Source organism: Pistacia vera, unplaced genomic scaffold (assembly GCF_008641045.1).
Source record: "Pistacia vera cultivar Batoury unplaced genomic scaffold, PisVer_v2 Contig460, whole genome shotgun sequence".
In the NCBI taxonomy this organism is placed as follows: domain Eukaryota; kingdom Viridiplantae; phylum Streptophyta; class Magnoliopsida; order Sapindales; family Anacardiaceae; genus Pistacia; species Pistacia vera.
Window position 1 is genome coordinate 1,348,870 of NW_022196291.1, and position 20,934 is coordinate 1,369,803.

Consider the following 20,934-nt stretch of genomic DNA (forward strand, 5'->3'; position numbering starts at 1 on the left):
TATACCTTTAGAAAAATAACTCGAAATACCATATTTTCTACTAGTGAAATAAAGTTAGAAACTTGATATGATTTTTGGGTTGGATCGGTGATCTGGTGAGATGGGTTTGTGTTATTTTTGTGTTTTGGAGGTGGGTTTGGTTTGATTTTGACGGGAAGAGAAGCCACTAAGATGTAATGCCACTAAAATTAAGAATAGGTCATTTGCAAGGCAATACCAGATGCAGTGAATATAATAGTGTTATTTAAGTCTCACTTAATCTCTTTCGAAACTCCAATAATTAATAATTAAAATTGTTTTAAAGATTGGGTTTATAAATATATTTTATTTCATTCCAAAATAGTAATTTTTTTAATTTTCTTTATTAGGGTTTAGTCTTTGAGAAAGATTTGAGTTTTTTATTTTATTTTTAACATATGGGGTGTATCAAAAGAATAAATGCCCTTATAACAATGATCACTTTAAAAAGTATATTTTTCTAATAAATAATTATTAGAAAAATATATTCAACATGAAACAAGAGACCAGTGGTGCAATTCCCATTTCCTAGAAAAAAAATATTAAAGTAAGAGAAAATAAAATTAAAAAAGAATTTATGTCTTAGTTTTAACGAATGTTGCATGAACTTGTTCTTGACAAACTCCATTATGTTAAAGAACTCTCTTACAGTACTTGGCATCCCCGCATTTCTCAATAGTTGCGGCCAAAACAGCCAAACGTTGGTCACTGACACAAACACCACCACCAGAGGCCCGGAAACCACCGGGTGCAACAGCCATTTGTCTGTCAAAACCATCTTAACCGCCACCTCGATGATCATGCACACATGCCATGTAGGATGAAAAAACAACATCACCTCCCGACATGACAAATGCTTGAATGACAAATGGCAGTAGCGGCCACACGCGTCCGATCAGATGAATAGAAGCCTGGCATATCGGAGAGTATAGGCTGGGGCGTAGAATGCTTGTAACAATGAGATTCCACCTACGGCCCAGCAAGGTGGGGCTCATTGAATTGTGGTTCAAGCTCAAGCCCAAGAATTTGTTCGAGGCTGCCTTCACATATGGCCAAAGTGATCTCAAGTTGAAGGTACATTTAACTACAGTAAAGCACCAAGCTGATATTCTTTTTGGGGCGTTTGATTCAGGGAATGTTAGATTACTGAGAATATTAGATTATTGAAAAGTTAGATTACCTTGAAGATTACTATGAATCTTTAGGAAAATGTGTTTGGTTAATTGATGGATATGTTATATTAATACATTTTGTTGGAAGGAATAATTTGGTGGGTATATTATTTAAATTACTGAATTGTCCTCTAATTAAATATTATTATTATATTATTTTTTTAATATTGATTATTATTTGGATTATTATAACCCCTCTGCATTTAAAAACTTAGCAAAAACAACCCTATAATAAAAGTTTAGAAAATCAACAAAGCACCCCCACCAACCCAGCCACTGTCGCCCGCCGAAAACCACCGCAGCCGACAACCTAACAGTGCACGGAAGGCAGGAAATGGCCTTCGTGCACCGTATGGCCGGAAATAGCTATATCAACGCACGACGGCCATTTTCGGCCTTCTGTGCGCCTATCCAATGGTGGCGGCGGTGATGGTTGCCGACAGCAGGTGGGTGGGGGTGGTGGATTGGGTGGGCTGCAATTTGTTTTGAATTCAAAGATAATTTTGTCCAAAAAGTTAATTAATTAAGGTGAAATAATAAAAGTCATATTCATGTAAATAAATTAAAAAATAAGGGCATTATTGTCCTAAAATTTTATTAATAAGGGATATAATTGTAACAAAAAAAAGATTGCCTCGATAATCTTAGAATGCCTAAGAAAATAGAGGTAATCAGATTACCTCTAATATTACCAACAGTAACTGCTATTGGTATTTGAAGATTACCGGTATCTTATATTACTTGACAACCAAATGTGGTAATTAAGTAATATAAGATGACATAACTCCAGTAATCTCACATTACCCCCAATCAAATGTCCCCTTTGATGCAAGTACAATTTGTCAAATCACTAATCAGATCTTGATTGAATTAGAAAAAACATCATCTATTTTCAACGTAGATAAATTATTCGTATAATAAAATCTTTTGAGTGGGGCGATATTTTGATCTCAAAGGCAATGCATTTACATGACACAAGTTTTTTGTCCGTAACATAATTTAAATTTTATTTGAACATGATGCTTTTTGTAGATAACATAATCTAAAGCTATTGAACCTAATATTGCCATCTTGGCTTCAGCTCAACCTTTTTGATTTTAGAAACTAGTAGTGTCATCTCGTCTTCGGTTAATTTTTTTTCTTTGATAATAAGGAGTGAAAATGTTAGTTCCTGAAATCAAGGGAACAAAGTTATTTTTATGCGTGACCCTTAAACCCAAAATCAAGGTTTTTGATTTCGGAAACTAAAAATCTCACCGTCAATTTTCAATGTGAGATGTTAAAGTTAACCAAGGAAGAAGTAACGTCGTTAGTTTATAAAATCAACCAAATAAATTTTTCTCATACCGTACATGGGACTAATAATGTAATTTAACATTTAAAATTAAACAGTAACCTCATAAAATATTGAAGAAGTGCACATTTTTAGTTATTGATAACTCTTATTTGTAAATAAAATAATAGTTATGGTACAATAATGCCTTTCTTCCTAAATTTAACCTTATTCTAATTTAATTATTAAACCGGTACATTCTTAACACTCTTTTTTATATAGTTTACAATCATGGTGTACTCCTCTAGACCTTTACTAGTGGAGGGAAAAACAACCAAATAGCAATCACCACCACAAACAACCTTGAAACCACTAAGGCCATCTGCCACTGAAGAACAACCTTGAAACCACCAAGGGCATCTGCCACTGAAGAGCCAAGGTCTTCTTAATAAAAAAGAGAGTCTTCGGTATACTCGTCCTATGTATAAATTAGTTTGTACAAATAAGTTTTAGTTATTTGTATATTTGATAGTACTTTGTAACTAATGTTACGTATACAATTTTACGTGGCATTATTTTTTTATTTTCACCATATATTCATGCTTATTAAATAGTTATTTAATTGATCTTTTACATGCAATCATTCATTCATTTTGCATTATGTTAATTTGTATACAAGAACTTGTATGTTAAGTATTATTGGGTTCATTTGTTTTAATATTTTGGATAACATTTTTGAAAAAGTAAGAGTTGGGTGGGAATAACGAGGTAAGATTTAAAAATTAACAAAAACACTTCACAGGTTTGTTAATTTACTAAACACTCCTATAATAAAAACATTAAAAATGATAAAAACACCCCTACCCACCCATTAAATACTGGCAACTGGCCACCACCGCCGGAGGGTGGCCAGAGTCATTGTATCAACGTATGACTGGCTGGATCTAGCAGGTCGTACACCAAGATGTCATTTTCTAGCCAAATCCACCGAAGATCTATCTAGAAAAAGCTGATTTGACCATTAATGGTCAAATTTGGCCATGTTTGGTTATCAACGACGATCAAATCTTAGCCGTCATTGATGACCTAGTCCACGATGGATCTGGTTGAAAAATGATGGATCGGCACACTACCGGCTAGATTCAACCGATAGTGTGCCATTATACCAAATTCCAGCCACCTTCTGGCAGTGGTGGCCGGAATTTGAAAAATGTGGGTGGATGGGGGTGTTTTTGTCAATTTCTAAACTTTTTTTTTTTTTTGGTGTTTAGTTAAATTTACAAACTTAAGAGGTTTAAAAATAATTGAATAAAATAAAATAGGATTTTCAAAATAGGGAAACAGATGTGTATTTTGGGTAGGATAAATATATGATAGTGCAAAAATAATTAAACAAACGACCTATTCTTATTAATTCATGAGAAAATCTCAACATATCTCTTAAATTTAGTAGATAATTATATGCGAATTTGATAATTGAATCTCATTAATTCAACCAGATTATACGAATCTAAGTTTTAGCATAATAAGTATTAATTAATAAACATAATACAATTGACTTTGATGGTCATAAAACCCCAAAATAAAACTACACTTAAAAAATTAGAATCTCAATTTTATATCTGTTAACAAATTGATGTTACTTATCAACATGAATAATTACATACTTGGTATATTCAACTATTATTTTATATGTTTCCACTTTTCAACTTCTCTTCTCAAATATTTTATTACATTTCTTTCCCTATTACTTGAAAAATTCAACTTTCATTCTTATAAAATAAACATGCATTGCTATTCTGTTCAAGGGATTTTTAATCTTCCTAATCAATCACCATTTGAAAATTACCTAACTTTCATTAGTCATAATAAATATGGTCTGCTGCACTCCCCTATCACCTCATCGCGCGTCATGCATCCCCTGTCAGTGTTTGCTCTTCGCTCGCTCGGCCTTCTCCCTCGTGTTCACTGCAAACTCTCCCTTGCGGCTCGATTGTTTGGGTGGTGGTGGTTGTGATTTGAGGTGATTTTGGTTGTGCTATGGTGGTTAATTGGAAGTGTTTTGTAGTGGTTTCGGTTGTTGTGGTGGCTTGGTGTGGTGGCTTGCAGTGGTTTTGGAGAAGGAGAAGATCAGAAAATGAAGAGCACTAGGTTTAGTAAAATTGATTTGGGAATTAGACGAAACAATTGATTTCAAATTTTAAGTCTAAGCAAAAAATCGGTTTGGTTCAAGTAGTTGGTTTTTGGCATAGACAAACTGGTACTCGAACAAAAAATCTGGGTTTCTCCAATATTATAGGTTTCGTTTGGCTCAAGTTTGGGAATACTACATTTAGTATTCCCAATAAAGTTAAACAGTAAAATGCCCAAAAACTCGTAATATTATCCAATATTATTCAACTTCTTTTAAACCCCCTAAATTTATTAATTTAATTAAATACCCCTAAATATTTTTTTTCGAAATTGCAAAAACACTCCTAAACCCACATTATACCAGATTCTGGCCACCACTGCTGGAAGTTGGCCAGAATCTGGTAGGATGGCACACTACAAGCTGGATCTTACTGGTAGTGCACCGATCTAGCCTTTTCGATGGATTTGACTGGAAAATGCCAGATTTAAGGCCAAAGATTTGGCCGTTGGCTGTAACCAGTCGTCAACGACGGCCAACATATGGTCGTCGTTGACCATCAACGACGGCTGTATCTTTGGCGGTCGTTGACGAAGATCTACGGCAAGATCTGGCCGTTAATGGCCAGATCTGGCCGTAGATCTGACCAAAAAAGGTCATATTGGCGCACGACAGACAAGATCCAGCTGGTCATGCATCGATTCGGCGACTCCGGCCACCCTCCGACGGTGGTGGCCGGCTGTCCGTATTTGATGGGTGAGTTGGGGGTGTTTTTGTTAACTTTTAATGTTTTATTATAGGGGTGTTTTGTAAAAAAACAAACATAGGGAGTATTTTATTAATTTGTAAATCATACATCGTAATACCCGCCCAATTCAACTTTTTTTTAACTTTTTTCAAAAAACGTAAAAATGTGAACCAAACGGAGCCATAACCTAAAACCGAATCGAATTTCTGGGTATCTGGTTTTTTTCGGTTCGGTTTGGTTTCCGATTTTGGGTATTTTTTTTAACACTCCTACATAATAGAATTGACTTTTATAGTTATAAAATCTCGAAATAAAATTGCACTTAAAAAATTAGAATCTCAATCTATATGGTTAACAAATTGATGTTACTTATTAAATAGAAAAAAAGAAAAATTACATATTTGGTCTATTCAACTATTATTTTATATATTTTCACCTTCACTTCTCAAATATTTTGTTACATTTCTTTGCCTATTACTTGAAAAATTCAGCCTTCATTCTTATAAAATAAACACGCATCGGTATTCAAGGGATTTTTAATCATCCTTATCAAATCACCATTTGAAAACTACCCATCCAATCATAATAAATTTTGGTTGCATTAGTGGACTCAAGTATTTTTGTAAATTTGGTTGCATAAGTGGACTTATTTTTGTAGTCCAACCAAATTGATGTACCAAAATTCATGTTTAGCCTGCAAATATTATTAATTTCTAACTTTGATAATTAGAAAAGTTATTGTTAGTTTTTGAAATCAAGAGAGTGAAGTTGTCTTTATGCCTAAATTCCTTAAACCTAAATCCAAGACAATCTCACCCTTTTGATTTTAAAAACTAAAAAATGTCACCCTCAATTTTGAAAGTGAAATGTTAAATAAAGTTAATAGAGATAGAAGTAACGTCATTAGTTTATGAAATCAATGAAGTGAAATTTTCCGTAAATAGATGTAATAAATAAAAATGTAAGTTACCTTTTAAATTAAATATTAAGAACATAAAAGATTGACTATGCAATGCAAGAAATAAATGAAAGTTCACATATTAAGTATAGATAACTCTTAGGGGGCGTTTGGTTCAGAAATGTTAGATTACTGGGAATGTTGAATTACTGGAAAGATAAATTACCTTGAAAGATTACAGGGAATCTTTAGAAAAATATGTTTGGTTAGTTGGTGGGTATGTTATATTAATATGTTTGGTTATGGGGAATAAATTGGTGGGTGTGCTATTTAAATTACTAAATTATCCCCCTTTTAAATATTAATATAAAATTATTTTTATTATCAATTTTTGAATAATTTTTTTAACCCCCAATATTTCAGATTTAGCTAAAACACCCCCGCTTATATAAAACTTTAATTTATGACAAAATCACCCCCACTTCCTGTCGCCACCGCGAACCACCGCCGGATGTCCCTGTGAGTACGTCACCGTGACCAGGAGGCTTCGATATGGCCGTTTTTGGCCATATTGATGGTCGAAAATGGCCATATCGGGCCAGATCGAGGCCCGATATGGCCGTTTTCGGCCATCAATATGGCCAAAAACGGCCATATCGAAGCCTCTCGGAGCCTCCCACAGAATTTTCAGTGTTTTTAGGGACTCCGACAATTTTCCGACGGTGGTCCGTGGTGGTTGACCCGCTGTCGGCGGTGGTGGCTGGGTGGCTGTGGTGGTGGTGGCTTGGTGGCAGTGGTGGTCTGTAAATTATTTTAATTATAAGGGTATTATTGTCCAAAATTTTAATTAAACAAGGGTCAAATTGAAATAGGATATTAATGTAAATTTGTTTTAAAGTAGGGGTATTATTGTCCAAAATTTTTATTAATAAGGGATAAAATTGTAACAAAAAAAGATAATCCTGGTAATCTCAGAAAACCTAAGAAAATGGAGGTAATCAGATTACCTCATATATTACCAATAGTAACTACTATTGGTATTTGAAGATTAATGGTATCTTATATTACTTGACAACCAAACGTGGTAATCAAGTAATATAAGATGACATTACCCCAGTAATGCCACTTAACCCCGAACCAAACTGACCCTTAAGTGTACAATAGTACTTATTGTACAATAATATCTATCTTTGTTGGGCACAAACACTTTCAATTAAACCTTACTCTTAACTTAATTATTACATTCTTAAGACTCTTTTTATATAATTTACAATAATTAAGTACTCTTCATAACTTTTATAAAAAACATTGTTTCTTACCAAAGGAGGGAAAAACAACCAAATAACAGTCGCCAACAGGAACACCACCACCAACGGCCTTGAAACCACCGAGGGCAATTGCCACTGAGTGGCTAAGTTCTTCTTAATGAAAATCTCAACAGTTACACTTACCCCTTGTAGGACAAAAAACCATGTTGCTTCCCACGTGGGATGCACACGTAAAAGATGATAAAAAACCATCTCATGCATAAAACCCGAGACAATAAATGTAATAATGACACCTGGATATTGAGTCCACTTTTCTCTGATTATACGGCCAAATATACGTCGTACTGGATTATATACGGTAAGGCGTAGAATATTTGTGACCATAAGGTTCCATCTACGGCCCCAAAAGTTTTGTAGTGAGGTGGCTAAATGGGGTTTATTGAATTGTGGCTCGACCTCAAAGCCAAAAATATGAGCTAGGCTGGTACACATTGCCAGGCCAATTTCAAGTGAAAGAAACACTCGGTAAAAATCAAGGACTAAGATTGCCTTGTGATGTATATATTGACGATAGCCGTAGACTAGAAGTAACATAACTACAAGTACAATTTTGATCACTATTTTGATAAAGTTAGAAACTTGATGTGATTTTTCGAATGGATTGGAGATTTGGGGAGATGGGTTTATGTCATTTTTGGATTTGGGAGTTGGGTTTGGTTTTATTTTGATGGGAAGAGAAGCTGCCAAGATAAAATGGAAGAGTTTATTGGGTTGAGATAAGGGGCCTTGACCGAAGGCAAAGAGGAGGAGTTTGAAGTTGGCAAGCCATGCGAGAAAGAAAGAGGTGAAACCAGTGAGATTGACAGCGGAGAGGCTTGAAGGGAGAGTAATGAAGAGGTAGAAGATTGGGAGGAGGGAGATGAGCCTTAAAATGCCCTTTGGGATTCTTGATGTTATTAAATAACAATAGCTCAAACATGTGATGACTACAATCCATACCTTGGCTAAGTTCTTGATCTCTCCTTCCATTTCTTTGTGGCTCTTTTCCTCGTAGCTCCTCTCTCTATGTTTGTGTAGATCTCTGATCATTCACATTTATAATGTAAATTTGAGAGGTTAATCACTTATAGGCATTGAATTGGTTAGATTTGTGTATTAACTATTATTAAATTCTTTGTGCTGGGCGGAATAGGGACAAATCGTGATAATAAATTAAGAATGGACCATTTGGGGCCAAGATCATTAAGAAAGGACCATTTCGGGCCAAGATCACATGACATGCAACGTTGAATATTTAATATGAGCAAGAGACCAATGGAGCAATTCCCGTTTCCTAGAAAAAAATATTAAAGTAAGAGAAAATAATTAAAAAAAAAAAAATTGTCATGTCCGTAGTTTATATGAATGTTGCATTACCACTTGAATTTGTTCGTGACAAAATCTATCGTATTGAAGAACACCTTAGGTGATCTGATCGAGAGTTTTTTTTTTTTTAACTAGTTTTGAGCAGTTTTAATTAGATTGATTTTGAGGTGTTTTAAAATCTTTACTTGTTAGATTATTTATACACTGATTTTGGCTAACTCAAAAACCCCCCAAAACTCATGTAATGTATTTTTTAGGGGTTCATAAAATACCTCAAATCGAGATGTTTTTATTGGTTTTAAAATTTTATTCCATAAATATCATATCTGCTACAAAACTATCTCAATTATATTAAAAAAAAAAAATTAACTATATTATGAGCGTCTTTAACCATATTAAATATAAAATAATTTTAAACAATCATAAAAAAGAAATTATTGGCCATGTTTGACTTATTATTTTATCCCTATTCCCAATCCTATTCTCCAAATAATGTTTGGCACATTATTCCAAAAATATTACCCTATTTTTTTAATTACTTTTAAACCCATAAGGTTATTAATTTCATCAAATACACCCTAAAAAAAAGTTTAAAAATTATCAAAAACACCCCCGTGACCCATACTTGCGAGATTCCGGCAACCACCGTCGGTGGTAGTCGGAATCTGTCCAACGGCCTACCTACCAACCATAAATGGCCAGAAGTTCACCGATTTGGCCTTTTCCGGCCAGATCCACCATTGATCTGGCCGGAAAAGGCCAGATCTGGCCGTGAAGGATGGCCAAAGAAATGGCCGTCGTTTTGGCCTTTTTCGACCGTCGACGGCCACGGCACACCGTAGATCTGGCATTTTCCGATCAGATCCATGGTGGATCTGGCCAGAAAAGGCTATAACGACGCGTTACAACACAGATCCGATCGGTCTGTGTCATAACGAGATTTTTCGACCAGATTCCGACGGTGGTGGCCAGAATCTGGTACTGCAAGTGGTGGGGGTATTTTTGTCATTTTACATGTTGGGTATTTATTAAATTAGCAAACTTAGGGGGTTTTTTATAAATTTTTAAATTTTACCTCGTAATACTCCCATATTCAATTATCTAATACTATCCCCAAAATCCTATCCAAAATAATAAACCAAATGCACCCATTAATATCTCATTTCTAAATGCTTTCTTAGAGAAGTGAAACTACAAGTTTTCAATCATTCCAGATATTGTAAAGAATGGCGAAGAAGGATAAGGAGACTTTATCACATTTGAAATTATAAAATACTAATAAGTAGAAAATCAATAAAGAACACTTACCTTATAATTGAAAAAACAAAATTCTCAAGTACTGGTTGAAATCGAGTATTTTTATAGGCATATATATAAATTTATCATTTTAAAAACTGTCAGAACCTTTATAAAATAAACTTTTAAACATATGTTAAGTGTTTTAAAAACCACTATTAAAAACCTCTCAAAACTATTACAATAATTTACCTTCATAACCGTTACCATGAAACTTTCAAACGGACTATTAAGATTCTGTCATCCACACCATTCTTCAATAGTTGAGGCCAAAACAGCCAAACGTTGGTCACTGACACAGACACCACCACCAGAGGCCCCGAAACCATCGGGTGCAACCACTTCTTGTCTGTTAAAACCGTCTTAAGTGCCACCTTCATGATCATGCATAGATGCCATATAGGTTGGAAAAACAACGCGTCCTCCCACGTGGGAGGTGCACCTGTTATATAATAGCAAAGCATCTCTTACACCAGACCCGAACACGACAAATTCTTTAATGATAGCCGCATCAGACCCGACACGACAAATTCTTTAAGAGTAATGCTACAGTTACCGACGGGTGTGCACCGAAATTATGCATCAAATGACGTGACAAAATCCTGACCGTTGATTCATTATAAGTTAATATTAATCAACGGTCATGATTTTGTCACGTCATTCGGTGCACAATTTCGGTATACACTTTTCGGTAACTCTATCATTTTCCATTCTTTAATGACAGCAGCAATGGCCCGCGCCCCCCACCCCCCACCACGTGGGAGGTTAAGTACTCTGACATGGCCATGAGAGGTTAATAACTTATAGGCATTGAATTGGTTAGATTTGTGTATTAATTATTGGCCGAACGACTTCCACCTGTCTAAATATGTGACTACCCAAAGTTTGACATAAAGTTAAACCGATAACCAAAAAATTTAAAAATAACAAATAAATACTTTGTTAGAGATTTTTATCTATTAAAAAATAGTATAATAATTTAATCTATAATCATAAATTTTTAAATTTTAAATCTTCTTCGGATTCATTCTCATCCCAAGCTATTTTGCATAGTTCTTTTACATCATCGATCAACTTTTTGATCGAATTTAATATTTTTTTATGAAGTTTGATGTTAAACAATGATATTGATATACATTAGAATTGGAGATCGATGAATATTCTAGTTTTTTTTATCAATTTTATCTTTTATCAAATAAAAATTCTTAACAAAGCATAATAAAAAATAAGTGATTGTCATTTTCAAAACTTTTAAGTACACAATAAACTTTAATAAAAAATAGGTAATTGTCATTTTTAAAACTTTTAAGTACACAACAAACTTTAATAAAAAATAGGTGATTGTCATTTTCAAAATTTTTAAGTACACAACAAACTTTAGGTATGTGTAGGTCTTCCCATTAATTATTTTCAAATTCTTCGTCCGGCGGGATTGGGACAACTCGTGATAATAAATTAAGAATGGACAACCGTACGACATGCAATGTTGAATATTTGATATGAGCTAAAGACCAATGGAGCAATTCCCATTTCCTGAAGTAAAGCACCAAGCTAATATCCTTTTGATGTAATTATAATTTGTCAAATCAATGATCATATCAGTTGTAATATCAAGTTAAGCTCTTGATTGAATTAGAAACCATCATATATTTTCAACGTTGATAAATTATTTGTACCATAATATCTTTTGAGTGGGGCCATATTTTGATGTTAAAGGCAATTCATTTACATGACGCAAGTTTTTTTGTTCACAACATAATTTAATTAATTTATTTGAACATAATGCTTTTTGTACAAAACATAATCTAAAGTTATTTAACCTAATATTGTCATCTTGGCTTCAGCTCAACCATTTTAATTTTAGAAACTAGTAGTGTCATCTCGTCTTAGCATAATAAATATTGAATTAATAAACATAATACAGTTGACTTTGATAGTTATAAAACCTCCAAATAAAACTAAACTTAAAAAATTAGGATCTTGACTTTATATCTGTTAACAAAGGGATGTTACAGTTATAAACAAGAAAAAGAAAAAAAACACTACGTATTTGGTCTATTCAACTATTATTTTATATATTTTCACTTTTCACCGTCTCTTCTCAAATATTTTATTACATTTCTTTGCCTATTATACTTGAACAATACAACCTTCATTCTTACAAAATAATCATCCATCGCTATTCTGTTAAAGGGATTTTTAATCTTCCTCATCAATCACCATTTGAAAATTACCCATCAACTTTCCTTAGTCATAATAAATTTGGTTGCACTGGTGGACTTATTTTTGTAGTCCAACCAAATGGATGTACCAGAATTCATGTTTAACTCACAAGTATTATATTAATGTCCAACTTTGATAATTAGAAATGATATTGATAGTTTTTGAAATCAAGGGAGTGAAGTTGTATTTATGCGTAAACCTTAAACTTAAAATCCAAGACAATCTCACCCTTTTGATTTTGGAAACTAAAAATCTCACCCTCAATTTGAAAAGTGAGATGTTAAAGTTAACAAAGATAAAAGTAACGTGGTTAGTTTATGAAATCAATGAAGTGAAATTTTCAAGTAAATAAAGGTAATAATGCATTTTACCTTTTTAAATTAAACATTAAGAACATAAAAGATTGACTACAGGAAAGAAAGTGCACGCATTTTATTGATAAACTTATGGTACAATAATTTCTATCTTCCTTGGGCACAAACACTTTCAATTAACCTTATTCTAGCTTTTTTTTTTTTTTTTTTTTTTTTTTTTTTTTTTTTTTTTGGGTATTCGGGATGTTCGAGTCAGCTTGCACGCACTTTAACTAATCTTCAGGATCCTGAAATTAACTATTAGCTAAGTTTCCAATGGCTACTCTTATAAATAGTCATGTGAATTCGAACTCAAGACCTCTTGAGTAATACACCTAAGAGTCACGAACAAACCTTCAAGATACCTAGAGGCAGTTAACTTATTCTAACTTAATTATTACATTCTTAACACTTTTTTTATATAATTTAAAATAATTGAGTACTCCTCAAAACATTTATCAAAATAAATGGTTTCTCAATAAAGGAGGGAAAAACAACCAAGTAGCAGTCACTAGACTCACCACCACGAACACCACCACCAACGGCCTCGAAACCATCGGGGGCAACTGCCACCGAATGGCTAAGTTCTTCTTAATGAAAATCTCAACAGCTACACTTCCCCTTGTAGCACAAAAAACCATGTCACTTCCCACGTTGGAGGCACACGTAAGAGATGATAAAAAATCACTTCATGCATAAAACCTGGGACAACAAACGTGATAATGACACCTGGATATTGAGTCCACTTTTGTTTGATTATACAGCTAAATATACGTCGTACTAGATTATACACGGTAGAGCATAGAATATTTGTGACCATAAGGTTCCATCTATGGCCCCAAAAGTTTTGTAGTGAGGTGGCTAGATGGGGCTTGTTAAATTGAGGCTCGACCTCAAAGCCAAAAACACAAGCTAGGGTAGCACTCATGATTAGGATAATTTCAAGTGAAAGATACACTTGGCAACAATGAAGGACTAAGATTGCATAGTGATGTATATGTTGCCTATAGTCATATACTAGAAATAACATAACTCGAAGTATACTTTTGATGACTAGTTTGATAGAGCTAGATCCAACCTGTAGTACGCTATTATACCAAATTTTGGCCACCTTCTGGCAGTGGTGGCGGGAATCTGAAAAATGTGGGTGGGTGGGTGGGGGTGTTTTTGTCAATTTTTAAACTTTTTTTTTTTTTTTTTTGTGTTTAATTTAATTAACAAACTTAGGGGGTTTTAAAATAATTGAATAAAATAAAATAGGATTTTCAGAATAGGGAAATAAATGTATATTTTTGGTGGAATAGGGATAGGATAGTGCAAAAATAATTAAACAAACGGACCCATTCTTATTAATTCATGAGAAAATCTCAACATACCTCTTAAATTTAGTAGATAATTATATGCGAATTTGATAATTGAATCTCATTAATTCAACCAAATTATACGAATCTAAGTTTTAGCATAATAAGTATTAATTAATAAACATAATACAATTGACTTTGATAGTTATATAACCCCAAAATAAAACTACACTTAAAAAATTAGAATCTTTCCTCGTAGCTCCTCTCTCTATGTTTGTGTAGATCTCGGATCATTCACATTTATAATGTAAATTTGAGAGGTTAATCACTTATAGGCATTGAATTGGTTAGATTTGTGTATTAACTATTATTAAATTCTTTGTGCTGGGCGGAATAGGGACAAATCGTGATAATAAATTAAGAATGACCATTTGGGGCCAAGATCATTAAGAAAGGACCATTCCGGGCCAGATCACATGACATGCAACGTTGAATATTTAATATGAGCAGAGACCAATGAGCCAATTCCCGTTTCCTAGAAAAAAATATTAAAGTAAGAGAAAATAATTAAAAAAAAAAATTGTCATGTCCGTAGTTTATATTTGTTGCTTACCACTTGAATTTGTTCGTGACAAATCTATCGTATTGAAGAACACCTTAGGTGATCTGATCGAGAGTTTTTTTTTTTTTAACTAGTTTTGAGCAGTTTTAATTAGATTGATTTTGATGTGTTTTAAAATCTTTACTTGTTAGATTATTTATACACTGATTTTGGCTAACTCAAAACCCCCCAAAACTCATGTAATGTATTTTTTAGGGGTTCATAAAATACCTCAATCGAGATGTTTTTATTGGTTTTAAATTTTATTCCATAAATATCATATCTGCTACAAAACTATCTCAATTATATTAAAAAAAAAAATTACTATATTGAGCGTCTTTAACCATATTAAATATAAAATATTTTAAACAATCATAAAAAAGAATTATTGGCCATGTTTGACTTATTATTTTATCCCTATTCCCAATCCTATTCCCAAATAATGTTTGGCACATTATTCCAAAATATTACCCTATTTTTTTTAATTACTTTTAAACCCATAAGGTTATTAATTTCATCAAATACACCCTAAAAAAAGTTTAAAAATTATCAAAACAACCCCCGTGACCCATACTTGCGAGATTCCGGCAACCACCGTCGGTGGTAGTCGGAATCTGTCCAACGGCCTACCTACCAACCATAAATGGCCAGTTCACCGATTTGGCCTTTTCCGGCCAGATCCACCATTGATCTGGCCGAAAAGGCCAGATCTGGCCGTGAAGGATGGCCAAAGAAATGGCCGTCGTTTTGGCCTTTTTCGACCGTCGACGGCCACGCCCCGTAGATCTGGCATTTTCCGATCAGATCCATGGTGGTCTGGCCAGAAAAGGCTATAACGACGCTTTACAACACAGATCCGATCGGTCTGTGTCATAACGAGATTTTTCGACCAGATTCCGACGGTGGTGGCCAGAATCTGGTACTGCAGTGGTGGGGGTATTTTTGTCATTTTACATGTTGGATTTATTAAATTAGCAACTTGGGGGTTTTTTATAAATTTTTAAATTTTACCTCGTAATACTCCCATATTCAATTATCTAATACTATCCCCAAAATCCTATCCAAAATAATAAACCAAATGCACCCATTATATCTCATTTCTAAATGCTTTCTTAGAGAAGTGAAACTACAAGTTTTCAATCATTCCAGATATTGTAAAGAATGGCGAAGAAGGTAATGAAGACTTTATCACATTTGAAATTATAAATACTAATAAGTAGAAATCAATAAAGAACTTACCTTTAATTGAAAAACAACAATTCTCAAGTACTGGTTGAAATCGAGTATTTTTATAGGCATATATTAAATTTATCATTTAAAAACTGTCAAACCTTTATAAATAAACTTTTAAACATATGTTAAGTGTTTTAAAAACCACTATTAAAACCTCTCAAACTATTACATAAATTTACCTTCATAACCGTTACCATGAAACTTTCAAACGGACTATTAAGATTCTGTCATCCACACCATTCTTCAATAGTTGAGGCCAAAACAGCCAAACGTGGTCACTGACACAGACACACACCACCAGAGGCCCCGAAACCATCGGGTGCAACCACTTCTTGTCTGTTAAAACCGTCTTAAGTGCCACCTTCATGATCATGCATAGATGCCATATAGGTGGAAAAACAACGCGTCCTCCCACGTGGGAGGTGCACCTGTTATATAATAGCAAAGCATCTCTTACACCAGACCCGAACACGACAAATTCTTTAATGATAGCCGCATCAGACCCGACACGACAAATTCTTTAAGAGTAATGCTACAGTTACCGACGGTGTGCACCGAAATTATGCATCAAATGACGTGACAAAATCCTGACCGTTGATTCATTATAAGTTAATATTAATCAACGGTCATGATTTTGTCACGTCATTCGGTGCACAATTTCGGTATACACTTTTCGGTAACTCTATCATTTTCCATTCTTTAATGACAGCAGCAATGGCCCGCGCCCCCCACCCCCCACCACGTGGGAGGTTAAGTACTCTGACATGGCCATGAGAGGTTATAACTTATAGGCATTGAATTGGTTAGATTTGTGTATTAATTGGCCGAACGACTTCCACCTGTCTAAATATGTGACTACCCAAAGTTTGACATAAAGTTAAACCGATAACCAAAAATTTAAAAATAACAAATAAATACTTTGTTAGAGATTTTTATCTATTAAAAATAGTATAATAATTTAATCTATAATCATAAATTTTTAAATTTTAAATCTTCTTCGGATTCATTCTCATCCCAAGCTATTTTGCATAGTTCTTTTACATCATCGATCAACTTTTTTGATCGAATTTAATATTTTTTTATGAAGTTTGATGTTAAACAATGATATTGATATACATTAGAATTGGAGATCGATGAATATTCTAGTTTTTTTTATCAATTTTATCTTTTATCAAATAAAAATTCTTAACAAAGCATAATAAAAAATAAGTGATTGTCATTTTCAAAACTTTTAAGTACACAATAACTTTAATAAAAAATAGGTAATTGTCATTTTTAAAACTTTTAAGTACACAACAAACTTTAATAAAAATAGGTGATTGTCATTTTCAAAATTTTTAAGTACACAACAAACTTTAGGTATGTGTAGGTCTTCCCATTAATTATTTTCAAATTCTTCTCGTCCGGGGCGGGATTGGGACAACTCGTGATAATAATTAAGAATGGACAACCGTACGACATGCAATGTTGAATATTTGATATGAGCTAAAGACCAATGGAGCAATTCCCATTTCCTGAAGTAAAGCCAATATAATAGGGAGTTTGAAGTTGGCAAGCCATGTGAGAAAGAAAGAGGTGACGCCAGTGAGAAGCAAAGAGGAGAGGCTTAAAGGGAGAGTGATGAAAAGGTAAAAGATTGGGAGGAGGGAGATGAGCCTTAAGAGACCCTTCGGGATTCTTGAAGTTATGTGATAACAATAGCTCAAACATGTAATGGCTAGAATCCATACCTTGAGTAAGTTCTTGATTTCATCTCCCATATCTTTGTTATTGCTCTTGATCTCTTTGTAGCTTCACTCTCTATAGTTTGTCTAAATCTCTCTTAGTTTTCATATTTGATGGTTTATCACTATAAATAGCCAAAATTTACATTTCAGCATATCACATTTAAATTACATTTTAGATGATGCACTACCAAGTCAATGACTAATTGCCATAATATTTGGCTAAAGTAAAGTCGTACTATTTTTTTTTTTTTTTTACTATAATATATACTAACATGACTTTTATGCGAAATGGCATGAAAAATGGAACTTAACAAAGGCATGAAAATTAATTGACTTTCGTTCCTCTATTTTATTAATTTTGATTCAACACTAACCATATTTTGGCCAATAAAATTCTCCAAAACAAAAAATCAAAATGCATAATACAACGTATAACTTTCAATATGATTCTTTTAGACCTAAACTTAACAATAGAATAACGTGAATATAGATGAGCGTTACTTACAAGAATATAATAATATAGATGAGCGTTAGGACTTGGTGAAAATACAATAATATTTAAACTTTTATAGGTTTGTAACATAAGATATATAAAGTCATACTTGTCAACATCACACTCATTTAATTCGATTTTTTTTTATGTAAATAATCACTGTTTTAAAAACCAACACGGGACTAAACTTGGTAAAATGGCCGGATCTCGATTGACCAGTTTAATCGATTTGACCGGTGGGTCAAACCAATGACATGTCACTTAAAAAAAAAATTCAAATTTTTTGTATCGACTCACATTAGCATGGTGACTGTTTCCGGTGCATGTTAGCATGCGTCAATGTCAGTCTTTTTTCCCCTTTGTCCAACTGTTTTCTCACCCAAAATCACCCCTGTCACCACCACCAGAACCCCCACCCTCTCCTCTTCGAAACAATACCCTTTATTCCCTCTCATCACTCACCGATCATCGACCATGGCAATGGTGTCAATTGACTTCCATTTGCTGGTTTCCAACTGTTCGAGAGATGACAACTCCAACCACCACCACCACCACCCTTAGACTCATTGGCTAGTTCGCTACAAAACCCCCAAATTTTCCAAGCCAATCCACCCACTAATAGCTGGCAATTAGAAGCTAGGGTTTTGCCTTTTCTTGGCCAAATTCCGACAACTAAAACTTAATTGGAAACCACCTCCCGACTCACCGTGATCAACCCTTCAAAACCACAAAACCCCGATTTATGTTTACCTACCAAACGCTGGTTGAAAGTCGCAGTGATCTGAGTTTTGATTCACTTGGTTTTTCCCCAAAACCGATTGGACCAACGGTTTGCTACAGTGACCTCAATCCAACCACAGGTCATACTAAGTGAACTTAGACCCCCGGTTTTAAAACCGGCCCAACTCGGCTTAGTGAACATTTGCCAGTCGAACCGGTTAAACCGACCAGGCCAGATCGGGTTTAAAACATTGTAAATAATAGAAGGATTATACTAATCCACTAAACATGAGAAATAAATATAACATCTCTTCTTTAGAAAATATAGGTTATTCGCTGATAGGTTGAGATGATATACATATATTTTATGAAAACAGAATTGGATTCAGAATAAATGAGAGTTGTACCTATATACACTTTCACATTTAGAAAATCGAAAATATCATTAACCAATATTTTTTTCGTAAGAGGATGAACTTGTTAGCTGAAGAAAAGGAAAGAAATTGCACCAAATTGAGCACTAATCACTCATTATGTTTAATTACATTTATAGACTCTAACTTGTTCCTGTTGCACTAACTTAAGAATCCTTACAATACACTCAATAATCGGTTTCATTTTCACTTACTTTAATTAATTGTTACTTTATCAATTCTTAGCACTCTTTTGATACAATCTGCCACAACTGATAACTCCCCTAGGGCCTTTTCATCTGAATTGCTTCTTAATAGTTGAGGGAAAAACAACCAAACACCAGTCACCGCCACGAACACCACCGTCAACAGCCCCGAAACCATCGAGGGCAACTGCCACCGGTCAGCCAAGCCTTTCTTAACCAAAATCTCAGCAGCTACACACACTCCTTGTAGGACAAAAAACCAAGTGACCTCCCATGTGGAAGACGTGCGTGTTAGATGATAATAAAGCGCCTCATGCATGAGACCTGAGACAACGAATGTGGCAACGACACCTAGCAACTGGCCCCACTGTCGTCCGACTACAAGACTAGATATATGTTGTACAGGAACGTATACAGTAGGGCGTAGAATATTTGTGACCATCAGGTTCCATCTACGGCCCCAAAAATCTTGTATTGAGGTGGCTAGATAGAGCTCATTGAACTGTGGCTCAAGCTCAAAGCCAAAAATATGAGCTGGGGTGGCTCACATTGCCAGGACAATTTCAAGCTCAATGTACAAGTGGCAACAATAAAGCGCTAAAATCACACGGTGATGTAAATATTGCCTATAGTCATAGACTAGAAGTAACATAACTAGAAGTACAATTTTGATGACTAGTTTGATAGAGTTAGAAACTTGATGTGATTTTTGGATTGGATTGGATATTTGGGGAGATGGGTTTGTGTCATTTTTGGATTTGGGAGGTGGGTTTGGTTTGATTTTGATGGGAAGAGAAACTACCAAGACGAAATGGAAGAGTTTATTGGGTTGAGATAAGGGGCCTTGAACTTATTATTAGTATTTAAAGATTACCGGTATCTTATATTATTGACAACCAAACACGATAATCAAGTAATATAAGATGATAACTCGTAATCCCAATTACCCCAACCAAACGCCCCCTTTGATGCAAATATAATTTGTTAAATCATCAGATCTTGATTGAATTAGAAAAACATCATCTATTCAAAGTTGATAAATTATTCGTACAATAAAATCTTTGAGTGGGGCGTTATTTTGATCTTAAAGGCAATGCATTTACATGACACAAGTTTTTTGTCGTAACATAATTTAAATTTTATTTGAACATGATGCTTTTTGTAGACAACATAATCTAAAGTTATTGAACCTAATATTGCCATCTTGGCTTCAGCTCAACCTTGATTTTGAAAACTAGTATGTCATCTCGTCTTTGGTTAATTTTTTATTTGATAATTAGGAGTGAAAATGTAGTTCCTGAAATCAAGGGAATGAAGTTGTTTTTATGCGTGAGCCTTAAACCCAAAGTCAAGGTTTTGATTTTGGAAACTAAAAATCTCATCGTCAATTTTCAATGTGAGAAGGTAAATTAACCAAGGAAGAAGTAATGTCGGTAGTTTATAAAATCAACCAATAAAATTTTCTTATACCGTAAATGGGGCTAATAATGTAATT

General features: G+C 34.1%; 1 protein-coding gene and 2 pseudogenes across 1 annotated transcript; all 3 read right to left on the reverse strand.

The window, feature by feature from the left end:
* Positions 1-7,478: 7,478 nt before the first annotated feature.
* On the reverse strand, positions 7,479-8,537 carry LOC116145172 (probable long-chain-alcohol O-fatty-acyltransferase 5). Its single transcript, XM_031430605.1, has one exon. The coding sequence runs from the start codon at positions 8,535-8,537 to the stop codon at positions 7,479-7,481; it is 1,059 nt and encodes a 352-aa protein (XP_031286465.1).
* Positions 8,538-13,203: 4,666 nt separating this feature from the next.
* LOC116145173 lies at positions 13,204-17,640 on the reverse strand (annotated as a pseudogene).
* A 1,665-nt stretch (positions 17,641-19,305) lies between these two features.
* LOC116145174 lies at positions 19,306-20,642 on the reverse strand (annotated as a pseudogene).
* Positions 20,643-20,934: the final 292 nt, after the last annotated feature.